Below are 13,551 nucleotides of genomic sequence, written 5' to 3'. Positions count from 1 at the left end.
TCTGTGCTCCTGAACGGGACCGACTTTAGGGGAAGGGTTGCCTCAGCACAGGGCTTTTTGTTGTCCTCCTTACATGCAGTCCTCCTTGGAGCGAAGCTACACCCTTCAACCTCTCGACGTGCCTTCTCCTCACCAAAGTGTCGGCAGGCCTCGCGTGCGACTTTTTGCATTTCCGGTTTCGACGCTCGCATCGCGCGCGGATCGGGCAGAGGGCGACGCCTTACCACGAGTCTCTCGCGAGTCGGACACAAGGTGCAGCAAGCAGCACTTGCGAAACGCTCTTCCCTGAACCCTGAACCATCCGCCCGGGAGGGTGAGAGCGAGGTGCGCTGCCGGGGCGGGAGAAACGACGCTGACCTGGCTCTGCCCGACTTCAACTCTTCGGGATTTCCGCCTCGTTTCCAGGACACGCCTGCGCCGACTACGACGACGACGCAGCGGCAACAGCATCATCGTCAGCGGCAACAACGAAGCATGTGTGCAGCAGATTGTGCTCCTTATTAGCCTACCTTATCCGACGCCATCCTATTCAGGCGTGCCACGACTGTCTCAGCGCCCAGAGACATATTGACAACATAGCGTGCCTCGCTCCCTTGCCCTCGGTCTCACATTCGACGGCAACGCCTCGCCTGGTCATAAAGTCCTGTGCTCTCTCCTTCCAACCAGGCGCGAGCTCGCTCACGAGCCGCTGCGACGCCTGCCCGCCACCACCATGAGACTCCCTTTTCGCAAAAAGGATAAGAAGAAGAGCGAGTCGTCGTCGTCGTACCCCGAAGAGTTCCGTTCTTGGCCGCCCTCCACAGCCTTTCACGCGCCGCCCACGTACAACTCGGCGAACCTTCTGAATCACTTCCCTCACGCCGTGCTGCAGCGCATCTTCGCCTTTGTCTGTCCGCACACCCGCGACGAGAGCTACGAACCGTGCGAAGAGAGCGCCAACGACCATGGGTGCATGCTCTGCGACCTGCGCGACCTCTCTCACTGCGCGCAGGTGAATCGGTCATGGCGAGCGAGTGCCGTCACGGTCCTGTATGTTCCCCCTCAACCTCCACTCCGGCGACGGACCAAGCTCCGACGCAGCTGACCCGACCTCAGTTATCACAGCGTCCGCATCGACCCTGTGCATTACTGCAAGCTGGAGGCGTTCCTGGCGGAGAAGCGCAAGAAGACGTCGCGGTTTGATCGCAATGGCATTCCCGAGGACCCCGCCCTTGCCCGCCTGAGGCTGTTCCGACGGACCGTTCGTGATGACCCGACGCGGATAGGCAAGCTCGTCCAGTTTCTCAAGACGCCGTACATGATCCGCGAGTCCTGCCACGTCGAGCTGGCCCAAACCATTGCCGTCCTTCCCAACATCAAGTACGTTGACCTGCCCGAGGGCATGTTCGCCGACGAGCCCAACTACGCGACGCTACGGCTCGAGGTTCAGGCCCGATGCCCAAACCTGCGCAAGATGGCCTACGTCAAGGGATCCGAGAGGAGCTTTGCCGCCTTGGCCCAGCCGCAGGTATGGCCGTGTCTGGAGGTGCTGGAGCTCGACCGTCTGGACGTGGACCCGATGGTCCTGCGAAACGTCCTGGGTTCCCTCACGAGGCTCCGTGCCCTCAAAGTGACGGAGACACCGAGCTTCTCCGACGAGGTCATGGTCGTTGCCGACGGCCTGCCACCCATGCCGGCACTAGAAGAACTGGTGGTCAAGGATGCGGCGCGGATGACGGTCGCAGGCCTCGTCGAGTATCTGTCGTGGTACGAGACGCAGATGGCGCTCCGGGTGCTGACCCTCAAGGACACGGGAGTGCAGCCCTGGCGGCTCCAGGAGGTCTTGCAGATGGCGCCCGCACTCAGGACGCTTGCCATCCAATCCAAGGTGCAGGATCCGTTCCCAACCCACGAGTCGCCCGCGCTGTTATCGTCCAAGAGGCTTAAGACGCTGCGGTACGAGATATCGTCGACGTCTGGAGCAGGCCCGTACGCCACTCCCGGATACTACACGTATCTTGCATCGTGCATCATGGCGGGCAACCTGCCCAGGCTGCGCAGGCTTTACGTGCGCGACGAGAGCTTTCCCGAAAAGCTCTCGGGATTGCCGCCGCCCCAGGCCGCCTTTTCCGGCAGACGGCCAGGTTCCAGCTCGTCCAACGCGAGCCCGCCGGCGGTACGAGTCTCGCCACTTCCCGTCCAGCCGCCTCGCTCCCCTACGTTTCCCACCCGACAGCCAATGTCGCCCAAAGGCAATCCTAACCGGTTCAGCTCCAACAATCCCTTCGCGCAACCCAGGGCGGGACCCTCTCCCCCGACGCAGACCCTCGAGGTGTTTACCAAGAACGATGAGTACGGAAAGTGGAACTTTGCTCGGGTCGACCCCATCACGGTGGTCGAGGCGGGTGGCCATGGCGACAGACGGCCAATGAGTAGCTACGGCCTCGCCGCGGATGTGACGGGCCCGGGCTGGGACCGCGGAGAGGCGCGCAGGAGTGTTTTGATCGGCAATGGAACGAGCGGTTTCCTGGCGGTGCCCGGTGGCACAAGCGACGCGGGGTTTACGCTCAGCGCGCCCCCGAAGCCGTTTGCCAACGCCACCGGGCCTCGCAGCAGCGGTGGTGAGCCGAGGAGGACTAGGGGACAATGGAGTTAGGAGGGTGCGCCGGACGCACAGGGATTTGAGTTGGCCGCGCGTGCCACGATGCCTCGTCGGGCCATCGACGGGCAAGGGAGACTGGGTTCATGTCCAGACGACAAAGAAGCGCGAGGAGACGACGCCCAAGAATGACTGACGACGATGGAGGCGGCGGCGACACTTTCAGCCGCACAACGTAATGGCGGTTTCATGGAATGCATCTAGAAACGATGCAACGAGCACGTTTACATCAAGGGGGAAGGGGTAGCACAGTAGCACTGTGTGCGCACGAAGTTGAATGAGTCGCTGGCGTCGCCGATAGGGGCCCCCCGTGAGCGGGCGGCATTTGGGTCAATGAGTAATGCGATGCGATGTATATGTGCTGTCCGCGAAGGGGCCGCCATGAGATCACGAATTTCATGCCATACCGTCTGTCCATCGTCCGCCCTTGGACGGACGTGCCCTTTTTGCCAATCATGGCCCACCGTACGAAAGAAGTACGTTATCGTTTGTAATACATGAGGCTCTCTCGTTATCATGCTCGCCCACATCCCTTCTCCTCCTTCCTCCCTTGCCGCGCGTAGTGCGTCTGGGCGCATGACACACCCGCCTGCCCTCTTCATTTATCGCGGGTATCGTGCCATGTCCATGCTGCTGCCATGCGCCACATGTCGATAGTATGTATGTAATGTATGTAGCCCCTCCCATTTCCATCAGGTAAAAAAAAAAAAGAGTTGCGTCACTGCCGCACGCACAGTCCTCGCAGCTCGTCTGGCACTCTGGCGCCGAGAGACTTTTTTTTTTCAGCCCGGCTTTCTTTTCTTTTTTTCCTTCTACGCGCATGAGGACCGGCGGAGGTTCCCGGTGACGACGAATATGGGCGGCGGGTGTGTGTGTGTGTGTGTGTGCATGCGTGCCGCGATGGGGGCGAGAGGGCGGGCGGGCGAGTGCGGGGTGTGGTGTTTTGTCATACATATATACATGGATGGATGGATGATGCTGTTGATGCATGGTATATAGATGTACATAAGGTGGTGGAAGTATAAGGTGAAGGGGGGGCTAGGGCTATACTTGCTCGAACGTGTTGCTGTGCCGGGGGGCCGCTCTGCCCAGATACGACCAGATGCAGTGAGTGCCAGCCAAGTAATTACCACTTACGAGCAAAGGCAATATGCGCTTTCGAGGTAGCACGAACAGCCCACGACGCACATTTGCGAGCTGAGATGATGAGGGGGAAGAAGGCACGCTGGTTTAGGTGGTAGAGAAAGGCATCTAGGGGCGTTAGTACTCGTCTCGACGTCTTTTACCTTAAGCTAAGCGGTGACATGTCTCCTCCTCCTCTTCTTCACAGATAGGCTGTGCCTCCACTGACATGTAACATCACCATCGCCCGAGTCATTCCTCTTCGGCCCTTTCTCTTTTCTTCGTCTTCTTCCCGTGGTCCACGGGAATATAACAGGTCTCTACTAGTGGCAAGTACTCGTGCGCATAGGTGGTAGTAATATATATCCTGCGCCGCCGCCGCCCAACCACTCAAGGCGTTACCGCTCCCAGATTCGTGTAGGTACATGCGTACACACTGGTATACGTACGTACGTGCGGGCGTGCGTAAACTGCGGCCAGCAAAGTAACTACATACGTTGCGTGCACACACACACACACACACACACACACCCCTCCGCGACGTTTCGACAGGAGTGGGCAATGCACACGGGCCCCGGGCCCCGGCTCACGGCCGCCCCGACCGCCTGCCCTGCCCGCCCGCCCGCCCGGCGGGTGCCTTGTTTTGACGCGCATCATGCAACGGCACATGTACGTACGTACGTACAGTACGTACAGTATACGTACTACGCACGCACGCACATGCTTCGCGGGCTGAGCGGGGGCGAGGGCGAGGGCGAAGGCGAGGAGGGAAACAACGAAACGCCACAGGCGAGATACTACCGGCCTGCAGGTCATTGTTTCCCTGTCCTTCTTTCTCCTCTCTTCTCTTGTAGACTCTAGCGTTGCTCTGGAGATACTGCATGTACGTAGCCGAAGCCAAGTCGTGCCACCCTGTTGTGCGAGGTGGCCTTGCTGCATGGCGAACGGGAGGGGGGAGACAGAGAGAGGCTGGGGATGGGATGGGGAACAGACACATGTCGGCATCTACACAAGAGGAAAGAAATAAAGTGGAGGATGAGGACGAGGAGGAGGGACACTGACGGAGCGCGCGGGGGTAGGACGGAGCGCGAGAGACAGAGAGAGAGAGAGAGTGTGTGTATGTGTAAACCGTCTGTCTGTCGTGTCACCGTGCCACCGAGACCGGCGCATGAGAAAGACGCCCGGACGCTCTTTCACACGGCTACTTGCAGCGCCCGCCGTTCTTCATCATCGGTCAATTATTACGTACGAGCGGGCATCGCGGGAGATGATATTACCTCTTTTTCGTGCCATGCGGGGCGGCGGCCGGCGGGCGCGCAGACACGCGCAGACAGGCAGGCAGGATGGACAAATGTCTATGCGTCTCCCAAGAGTGGTTTTGCGATGCAGGCATGGCAGGAACAAACCTCGAAACCAGATGGAATGCTAGTGCGGGTTTCATCCTCATGTATTAGTAGTAGTAAAAGAAAGCAGCCGACCTTGCTGTCGTCGTGCCCCCCCCCCCCCCATCTCTCTTTTCCTTGCTGTGTTTTCGGGCTCCTACGCCCGGTCTGTTATGTTGGCCGACTGGCATGGGGCATGTTAGTTAGTAAGTAAGTAGCAGCCGTATTAGGTATATATGTATTTCCTGACACAAAACGACACGACACGGACCTGACACGACCCGACCCGACACAATGGAGGGGGGTTTTCCCAGGTAGGTGTGCGTATACGTATATGTTGTAGTAGTAATCTGTCCTGTGTCTCTTGTCGTGCGCGCGAGCCGGCTGTTTCTCGTCTGTGCCCGCGGGCACGCGCATCGTATGAATGTATGTATGTATGTATATGCATGCACGCACGCCCTTTTTCTCCCGAACCGCGCCCCCCCTCTCCCTGCGCGCGCCTCCCCGTGCCCCATCCCCATCCGATGATATCCCATCCCATGCCGCGAGACAACCGCCCCGAGACACGCAACGCACAGGCATGCAGATTTTCCCATCGAGCAGGGGAGGAAGGGGAGGTCTGGAAGCCGTCGCGGAACCTCATAAAACGCGAAAAAGAGGCGGAAGGGGCCAGAGGGAGGCTCTTTTGGCACGCAATACTGATAAACCACGTCACAGTGCTGTTGCGTACTTTGGGAACAACAACAAGGAGGAGGAGGAAGTGGAGGGGCGGCGGTCCGTGGTGGTTGGTACCTTGCCCGCGCTCCGGCCCTCCCGTGCGGTCCTCGGCGTTCGTCTATCTGCCTCGCAAACTCTGATCGATCCGACAAAATGTCCATCGTAGGAAAAAAAAATCAAAATCAAAAAATAATCCGTGCCGGCAGTGGGCCCCGGGGGTCATGCTGTAGGTATGACCGACCGACTTAGTGACTGCAGGGTCCTATATAAGGTTCTGCCGTGGTATGTCAGCGGGCTTGCCCAACCACCCGATGCCGGTCGCGAGCTTAACGGCAGATCTTGCTGCCGATGTATAGTGCCGTCCGTGTATTACTACACTGTACGGCGGGCACCCAGGGCAAAAGTGTACTTTTGTGCGTGTGTGTTTAAACTCGGATAAGAATTCCTTGAGGCGACGTCCAGCCCCGAGAAGGGAGAGAGAAAGGTGTGGCATGCGGTCGCGAGTATTACTGTGAATTAGTGGGATGCACATTTTTAGAAGCATCGCCTAGGCCCGAAACGCGCATGGCGTGGTTGGGGATGGGGAGGGGGGTCCGAAGAAGCAACAGCAGGCGGCGGCGCAGTGTTGCGGGGCAGTGCGAGGCGAGGGGATCCAACTCTCATTCTCCTCAAGAGGAAACAACACACTCGAACCTCATGAATGCGGGAGCGTGGCTGGTGCGCCAACGCTCCAGCCACCCATGACATCTTCTGCACCAGCGATCGTGGGGGGGGCCTTGTGTGGCGCTGCAACCATCTGTCCCCCACTCTCGCGGCCCACAGACGACGGACACCACGGCGGGCGGGGAGCTTCTCGCCGCAGCCTGAAGCTCGCTGGATCGGGCATGTGGGGCGCCTGCTGTGCCACAGCGGCAGATGAACATGACGCCATGGTGGGTACGTACTCCTGACCCTCAGACCGCTGCCCCTGTCGCATGTCCACCCACTGTGTGCAACGACTGGGGATGGACTGCAGCGGCGTGCAAGAGTCGACGAGATGAGCCGAGTGCGTCTGCACCACCAGAGGCTCGTCCGCCAGATGATGCCGTGCGCCCACGACGTTTCGTCTCTGTATCGTGGCGCCATCTTGGCTTCGTGGTCGCCGGCTGTGTTTCGGCAGCCGACCATGGCGACGAACAGACGATGATGGCCACCATCATTGCTGGACAGGCAGACTTGGAAGCACCAGGGGAGTCGGGCAGGATTTCTTCGACGTCAAAGCGCTCGCCCACGTGTCCCACGTGTGCGCCGATTGTCAGAGCGATCCTGGTTGCTTGGTTGTTGGCAGGTTTGGTGGCTTGGTTCATTGCGAGTATCAGCCGCGTTTGATTGCGGTTCCTGGCCGACAATGTTCAGACGAACTGGCGACGTCGTCCGTCGGGCGAGTGCGTCGTCAGACAGCGGCAATCCTCGAGCCCGTTTGACGGGATTGATACGACCCGACGACCCTGCCGCCAAAGGGCGAGCCGGCGCCCGGGGCGAGTGCGAGCGACTCCTTTTTGTCGCAAGGAGACGATGTGCGGCAGCGCACTGTGACCACCAGACAGGTACTTGCACCGCCGAGTTTCGCAGCAGGTGCTGTGGTGGTGGTGGTGGTGGTGGTGGTGGGTGCTGCATAGCACAGTACAGTACCTAATAGTAGTAGTGCCCCAAGCCAAGGCAGTCCAGCCAGTGACCACCACCACCACCACCACCATCACCACCGTGGCGCGGCGAGACGCCCTGGCTTGTCCCTCGTGTCTGAGCCGTCACAACCACCACGATGGATCGCAGCGCAGCAGCAGTAGTGCCGCCATCGAGGGCGCATCGCATCAGGCACTGGCGTCGCAAGGGCAGGACCCCTCCCGACATCCGGAGGCATCCCACGATGCCAGGCCAGGCCAGGCCAGGCCCTGCCATGCTATGCGCTGCGATGCGAGGGCGGCTGGAGCCTTCCGTCTGCCAGCGTGCGACTCGCGGAAAAGTCGGTCTACTCACCCGGTTCGGACGCGAGCCGCCGCCATTCGTCGTCGCCTCCCATGGCGATACGAGCCGACGAGACACCAAAGTGGTGTGTGTGGTGGAGGCGCCTCTTCGCCAATGCACCTGCCAGTAGCCTGCAGTTTGTTGATGCTTATTCTCATCATGTCATGACCAGCTCTTGGGGTCCGGACCGGGTGTAGGCCTCCAGGCGCGCCGTGCGCCCTCGACAGATGAGGGCCGATGTCTAGGAGGGCCTGCGAGAGATGACGACCGCACCAGAGTCCCCCAAAAGAGTGATTACGTCGATCATGGCGTAAGCAAAACTCGACGGCTACTGCAGCTGCGACGAGGTGACTGCATCATGGCAAAAGGCGATGCTGCACGAGGCAGGCAGGGCTCAACGCTTCGACGCTCCGGCTAACAACGGGCGTCGAGGGTCGGCGGAGCCGGATTGCTTGCAAGATCGGCCGGCCGTTGGGAGCGAAAGCGGCCCTCTCGACTGATACAGTGCCAAACCCCTTCCCTGCTACGTAATTTGGGGCCCCACGGCTGACCGGTTGGTTTGAGCCAGCACCGAGGATCAAGTGCTCCGTACTGTGTGCTCTGTCGTACGGGCTCATCATGGAATTCTCGAAAGGGGTTCACCTGAAGTGCGAGTTTCTGCAACACGCGAGCGAAAAAAAAAGGCCCTGACGAGGGATGGGGTGACGGGCCCCGATGGCAGATAGATTGGCGACCCTTGGCCTGAGGAGGATCGCCGTGGAGGATGCCCCCCCCGGTTTTCTTGCATGACGGTCGATCATCAACAGGCGCGCGACTCGAAACGCCGGCCGTGGGGAGGCAGAGCGACGGGACCATCTCCTGGCCACTGCTTCCATCTCCTTGGCACATTGAAGTTCGTGGGCGGCATCCAATGGGCGGCCGTCAATGCCAATGCCGCCTGTCTGTCGGCGCTGCGTGCGGATGTGGTTTGGGCCGGAACGGCGAAGGCGTCTGTCTGCGTGACTGGTAGAGACAGAGGCAGAGGCGCCTTGGGGCTTCCGCGGGCGGTCGACGGGCTGGTCCCCTGCCCCGTGCTGGAATGGTGGAGCAGCCAAAGTGACGGTCGCGGCACCCCTGGTGGCCACGGGGCGCTGCCATTGGCGCGGCGGGTTGCCCAGGCGAGAGCCCTCCAAGCCCTCCTCGGACGGGTTGGGATGGATGGATGGATGGATGCGAGCGAGAGGGCGGTGGCGGCTGATGATGATGATGATATGGTGCAGGCGTGCAGCGGCGACGAGGTCGGGTGGTGATCCTGCCGGATGGCGCTGGCTGGATCGGGGATGCCTTGGCTGAGCGCGGCCGCGTCTTTTTTGGGGGGGCCAGAACCGGGTTCGGAGCTGACCAGCCTCGCTCCCAACGGCACTGTACAGGTACGAACGAAACTTACATTACGGGCGACTACGGGGCAGTTGAGGAGATTGGGTTGCGGGCACCAGGACCATGGAAGGCCTCTTTATCGCATGCGAAGGTTTGCGCCAGACGTCAGCGACAATGGGGCGCCAGGACAAAGTCATGACCCGACGACGGGCAGAACCAGACCATGTGGGATGGATCGAGCAAAAGCAGTGCAATGCACTTGAAACGAGCCAAGCCTGGCCGTCGCCCCTCCCGGCGCCGGCGCGTGACGCTCGAGGGGCCGCCTGCGCAGGGGTGCACACGAAGAATGAACTGAAGTGAAGTGAAAGGGCCTTCACAAGTATGGCAGCAGCAGCAGCAATCTGTTGTCCGCTCACGGCCCCCAGGCCAGGCATCCAACACCCCCCTCCCCCGACAGTGGCGGCGCGCCCCCAATGGACTCGTGGATCCATTGCTCTCGTGCGTGCCCTGAACGGCCCGCTGCCCAGCGCGCAGCACCGAACAGAACGGGGCCGGCGAATCCAACCTTGAAATCCAATGTGCGGGCGGCGGGGCCGCACAGGGGAGCAGCAACCCTCACTGAAGGTCTGTTGAGAGGAGCCGGGCGGGCAGGGGGGGGGGGGCACTCGAGCTTGAAGCCCAGCCCAGCCCAGCGGCCCCTGCCCGAGCCCACCGCGCTAGGCCCTGCCCCTGTCGTACCCAGTGCGAGCGGTGGCACCCACGCACCGTTGGGAGAATGCCAGGAGGTGGAAACTGGAACATGCCATGCCACCACAGCCATTATCTCTGCCACACCACACCACACCACCACCACCACCACCGCCGTCAGTCCCTTTTACATACTTGACCGTCCCCGCCCCGGGCTTGAAACATTCCTGTGCCCTTCCACTCTTTCTCCCTTTGGTCTTGCGCTTCGCGACCTTCCTTCATTCGAGCTCCTTGCTGCAGTACCCCTTTGCGCGGCGTCGACGCTACCAAGGGCTGCCCACGACATCACTCGCTTACACGCCCTCCACGCACACACGCCTTGCCGACGGACGCCCATCCACGACCCAACCACGCGACTGCCTGTCTCACGGTCTCCTCGAGCAAAGGGAAACGTCACCGCTCCATGCCGTCGGTGGATCCGCCGAGGGGGGCTGTCGATTCCATTCCGCGTCCTCAGCAGCCCATTAACGCGCTGCAACCGGACGGCCTCTCTTATAGACCCGACTCCGCCATGTCTCCCTCGCCCGCCGAAACCCAACAAGCTCGTCCAGGCGTCGAGTCTCTTGCAGCTACTACCGCCGCTGCCGATTCCACCGTTGCAGACTCGCCACGACCAGACACCGACGAGATGCTTTCCTTGCCGCACCTCGAAGACGGGCTCGCCGCCCCTGCCCTGCCGGCCAAGAGCGCTCTGCGCGCTTCAAGGCTGCTCTCCTCGCTGCCGCAAAAGGCCGCTCCCGAAGAGAGGCCCATGCTACCCCACGCCGCTCCTCACCAGGTCTACCTCTCGTCCGAAGAAGACGCCTCGTCCTCGGCAGACGACTTTTCCGACTTTGACGAGCTCGACTCGGACAGCGAGCAGTCCCAGCGGTCGGCCTCCTCGCGGACCAGCCACGAGGACACGGCCCGCATCGTGACCGTCGTCTTTCACGGCCGCCCTTCCATCGTCGAGCTCCCGCCGAGGTCCACGACACCCGCCTCGACCAGCTCGGCCAGTTCGAGCTCGCGGCGGCCGTCCACAGGCATTGTACGCACGTCGACAGAACCGACGGCACTTTTCCGCACCCGATCCATTTCGTCCTCGTCCACATTGTTACTGCATCCGCCCAGGTCAAGCAGCATGAAGCCCAAGACGCTGGAAAAGAAGCGGCCGACGTTTCTCACCATTGATCCATTTGCGCCCAAGGTGGCCGAGGCCGAGGAGCCCGACTCGGCACGGACGCAGCCGAAAACGCCGACGGGCATGCTGAGGAAGACGCTCAGCCTGGTCAAGAAGCGAAGCCGCCCGATGCTCAACCAGGTAGACGGTAGTCACCGCGAGAGCCTCTCGCTGCAACTCTCGCCGATGGCGCAGCTGGGCGAAGAGGAGGTGGCGCTGTCGCCGCGCGAGGCGTCGCCCAGCCCCAGAAGTCAAGCGCCTACCAGTTACCAGGACATCATGCGGGGCGCCAAGAGGAACGCAGAGGCCACCCCGAGGACCGAGAGCACAACGCCATCATCGCCCAGCACGCACAGGAGCCGATTTCGAAGCGGGCTGTCCATGAGCCGACCGCGAAGCATCAGAGCGTGACCGCGTCGCGGCGGCGCCACCTACGACATGGGAGCACGTCCTCACTTCTACACGCGTATTGTTTTTCTTTGGGCATAACAGCACCGGCGGCTTCTTAATGAGCATGGACTCTCTACAATCACGGCCGGTTCTGGGCTAGCGGCGCAGGCACGGGCACGGACACCGGGTTTGGGGGGCTTCCCGGGGGGAATCATTGGGACTACACGGCGTTCAACATGGCAATGGGGCATTTTATCTTATTTTATTTTGGGAGTCATCAGGCCACCGGCCTTGAGGGGCGTTGTGTGTGGCACTTCTTTGGGAAACGGCGTCGGGAGCAGGCGGGCACGGCCGAACAGATTGTTCATAGCAGCCACGATACCAAGACACGTTTTGTTCATTTCCACACACACACAAACATTCGACCATTTGCGTGGTACAAGGTGCAGCGCCGTGCATGTAGTAGTAGATGACCCCGGTGACCTGGCTTGCCGGGGATGTTTGGTGGGGGAGCGTTGGGCGGTGTCGGCGGCCGCGGCTGGCGAGCCGTGAAACATGGTCATCTCGGCACACCCTGTCGACGAACACTTGACGGCCATGACTGAGGCGTCGGGACACTGCGTGCATATTTTGTTGTGCGACGCACTGAGACGCACATGACGCCAGGCCCATGCAAAGGAGGAGGAGGAGGACGACGACGGAACATGCCTGTCTCTGACTGGTTTTTTTTTCTCAGTGTCTTTTGGTCGCGAGCACGCGCGATTTATTTTCCTCTCGGTTCCTTCCACGTACAAGTGTAGTAACTTGGTGGATCGACCGAGACAGAGAGTACTGTACGAGGTACTGCGCCTACAACGAGTGAGTGCCGAGCGTGGACAATACGGTCGGGCATGCGTGGTTTATTCGCGGCGGGCACTGGCTGCGTGTTGATTGACTGACTGATTGATTGATGGATGAATTGATTGATTGATTGCCTTGCTGGCCGGGTTGTTGGGCTTGCGGCTTGGGTTGGGTTAGGTTGGAGAGTGAGTGAGTGAGTGAGTGAGTGGGCGGGCGCTTTATTTGGTGCCTGTGGCGCGCGCTTGTCGGCATCGAGTTGATTGACAGCTGTCTGGGGTACATGCATGCATGGAGATACGTACTGTACTCATCTCTACATGCATGCACGCACGCACGCACGCACGCTGCGAGAGGGGAGTACATGGGGAAGGGGAGCCCGCACAATGCCTGTGGGTCCCTCGCAGTAAGTACTAAAGTAGTACTGTGTGTTATGGAGTGCGGTGCGGTGAGGTGGTCAACGCGCGGCGGGCGGTGGTGGTCTTTGCGCACGCGCGTGTGTGTATGTGGGTGTTGTGTGGTGGTGGGGAGGGTGATGACGGACGGTGAGGTGGATATGGGGGGGGGGGGCTTTTTTGGTGGTGGTGGTTGTGGTGGTGGTGTTGGCGGCTGTCCGGCCAGCTGCCTGGCGGGTGGCGGGTGGCGGTTGGCGGGGAGAGAGGGGGGAAAGAGCTAGTTACTAACGTACCTTCGTAGGTATAGGGGATGTGGGATGCTGAACGGGTGGTGGTAACTGTTGCCCTCTTGTTCTTGTCCCTGGCAGTGGTCTGTTCGTCCGTACATTAGTACTGTACGTCTTGCTGTCGAGTTGAGTTGCGTGCGCGTAGCCATGTCGCTGTGCAGTAGTCATCGTCGTCGTCGTTGCGACTGCTGGGGAGCATCTGGGTGGAGGCTTTGTTAGGCGCGTGCGCCGTTGGGGCCGGTGACGCTTCTACGTTCTAGGTGCCTAGATACCTTACGTACAGCATGTAAGTGTAGGGAGGTAGGTAGGTACTTGATGCCATATACTGTGCTGTGCGTGTGCCGGTAGGTAGAGAGAGGAAGAGGGCGTTCGCGCCATGTCTCCCGGGATGATGCCAGAAGCGTCTTCTGTCTTTGGGGATGTCCGTCCAGGGCACAGCCATGTTCTACTACTACTACTACTACTACTACTACTAGTACGCACCAGCCCACGGCACGGCACAGGAGTCGAGATGGAT

At 60.6% G+C, this 13,551-nt stretch overlaps 2 protein-coding genes across 2 annotated transcripts; both read left to right on the top strand.

Annotated features, from left to right (window-relative positions):
- The first annotated feature begins 84 nt into the window (after window positions 1-84).
- Window positions 85-3,140, top strand: JDV02_005139 (uncharacterized protein). Its single transcript, XM_047986403.1, has 2 exons — window positions 85-1,029; window positions 1,096-3,140. Exons 1-2 carry the CDS (start codon window positions 713-715, stop codon window positions 2,633-2,635), a joined length of 1,857 nt encoding a protein of 618 aa, XP_047842385.1. The 5' UTR covers window positions 85-712; the 3' UTR covers window positions 2,636-3,140.
- A 6,918-nt stretch (window positions 3,141-10,058) lies between these two features.
- Window positions 10,059-12,899, top strand: JDV02_005138 (uncharacterized protein). The gene has a single exon (XM_047986402.1). The coding sequence runs from the start codon at window positions 10,370-10,372 to the stop codon at window positions 11,534-11,536; it is 1,167 nt and encodes a 388-aa protein (XP_047842384.1). The 5' UTR covers window positions 10,059-10,369; the 3' UTR covers window positions 11,537-12,899.
- Window positions 12,900-13,551: the final 652 nt, after the last annotated feature.

Source organism: Purpureocillium takamizusanense, chromosome 4 (genome assembly GCF_022605165.1).
Source record: "Purpureocillium takamizusanense chromosome 4, complete sequence".
Classification (NCBI taxonomy): Eukaryota; Fungi; Ascomycota; class Sordariomycetes; order Hypocreales; family Ophiocordycipitaceae; genus Purpureocillium; species Purpureocillium takamizusanense.
This window is presented reverse-complemented; position numbering and strand designations above follow the sequence as displayed.

What these genes read in the sequence shown, in the direction of transcription:
- JDV02_005139 (XM_047986403.1), top strand. Translation starts at nt 713, where the DNA reads ATGAGACTCCCTTTTCGCAAAAAGGATAAGAAGAAGAGCGAGTCGTCG. An exon ending in GCGAGTGCCGTCACGGTCCT is followed by an intron (nt 1,030 to 1,095) that starts GTATGTTCCCCC and finishes ACCCGACCTCAG; the next exon opens with TTATCACAGCGTCCGCATCG.
- JDV02_005138 (XM_047986402.1), top strand. Translation starts at nt 10,370, where the DNA reads ATGCCGTCGGTGGATCCGCCGAGGGGGGCTGTCGATTCCATTCCGCGT.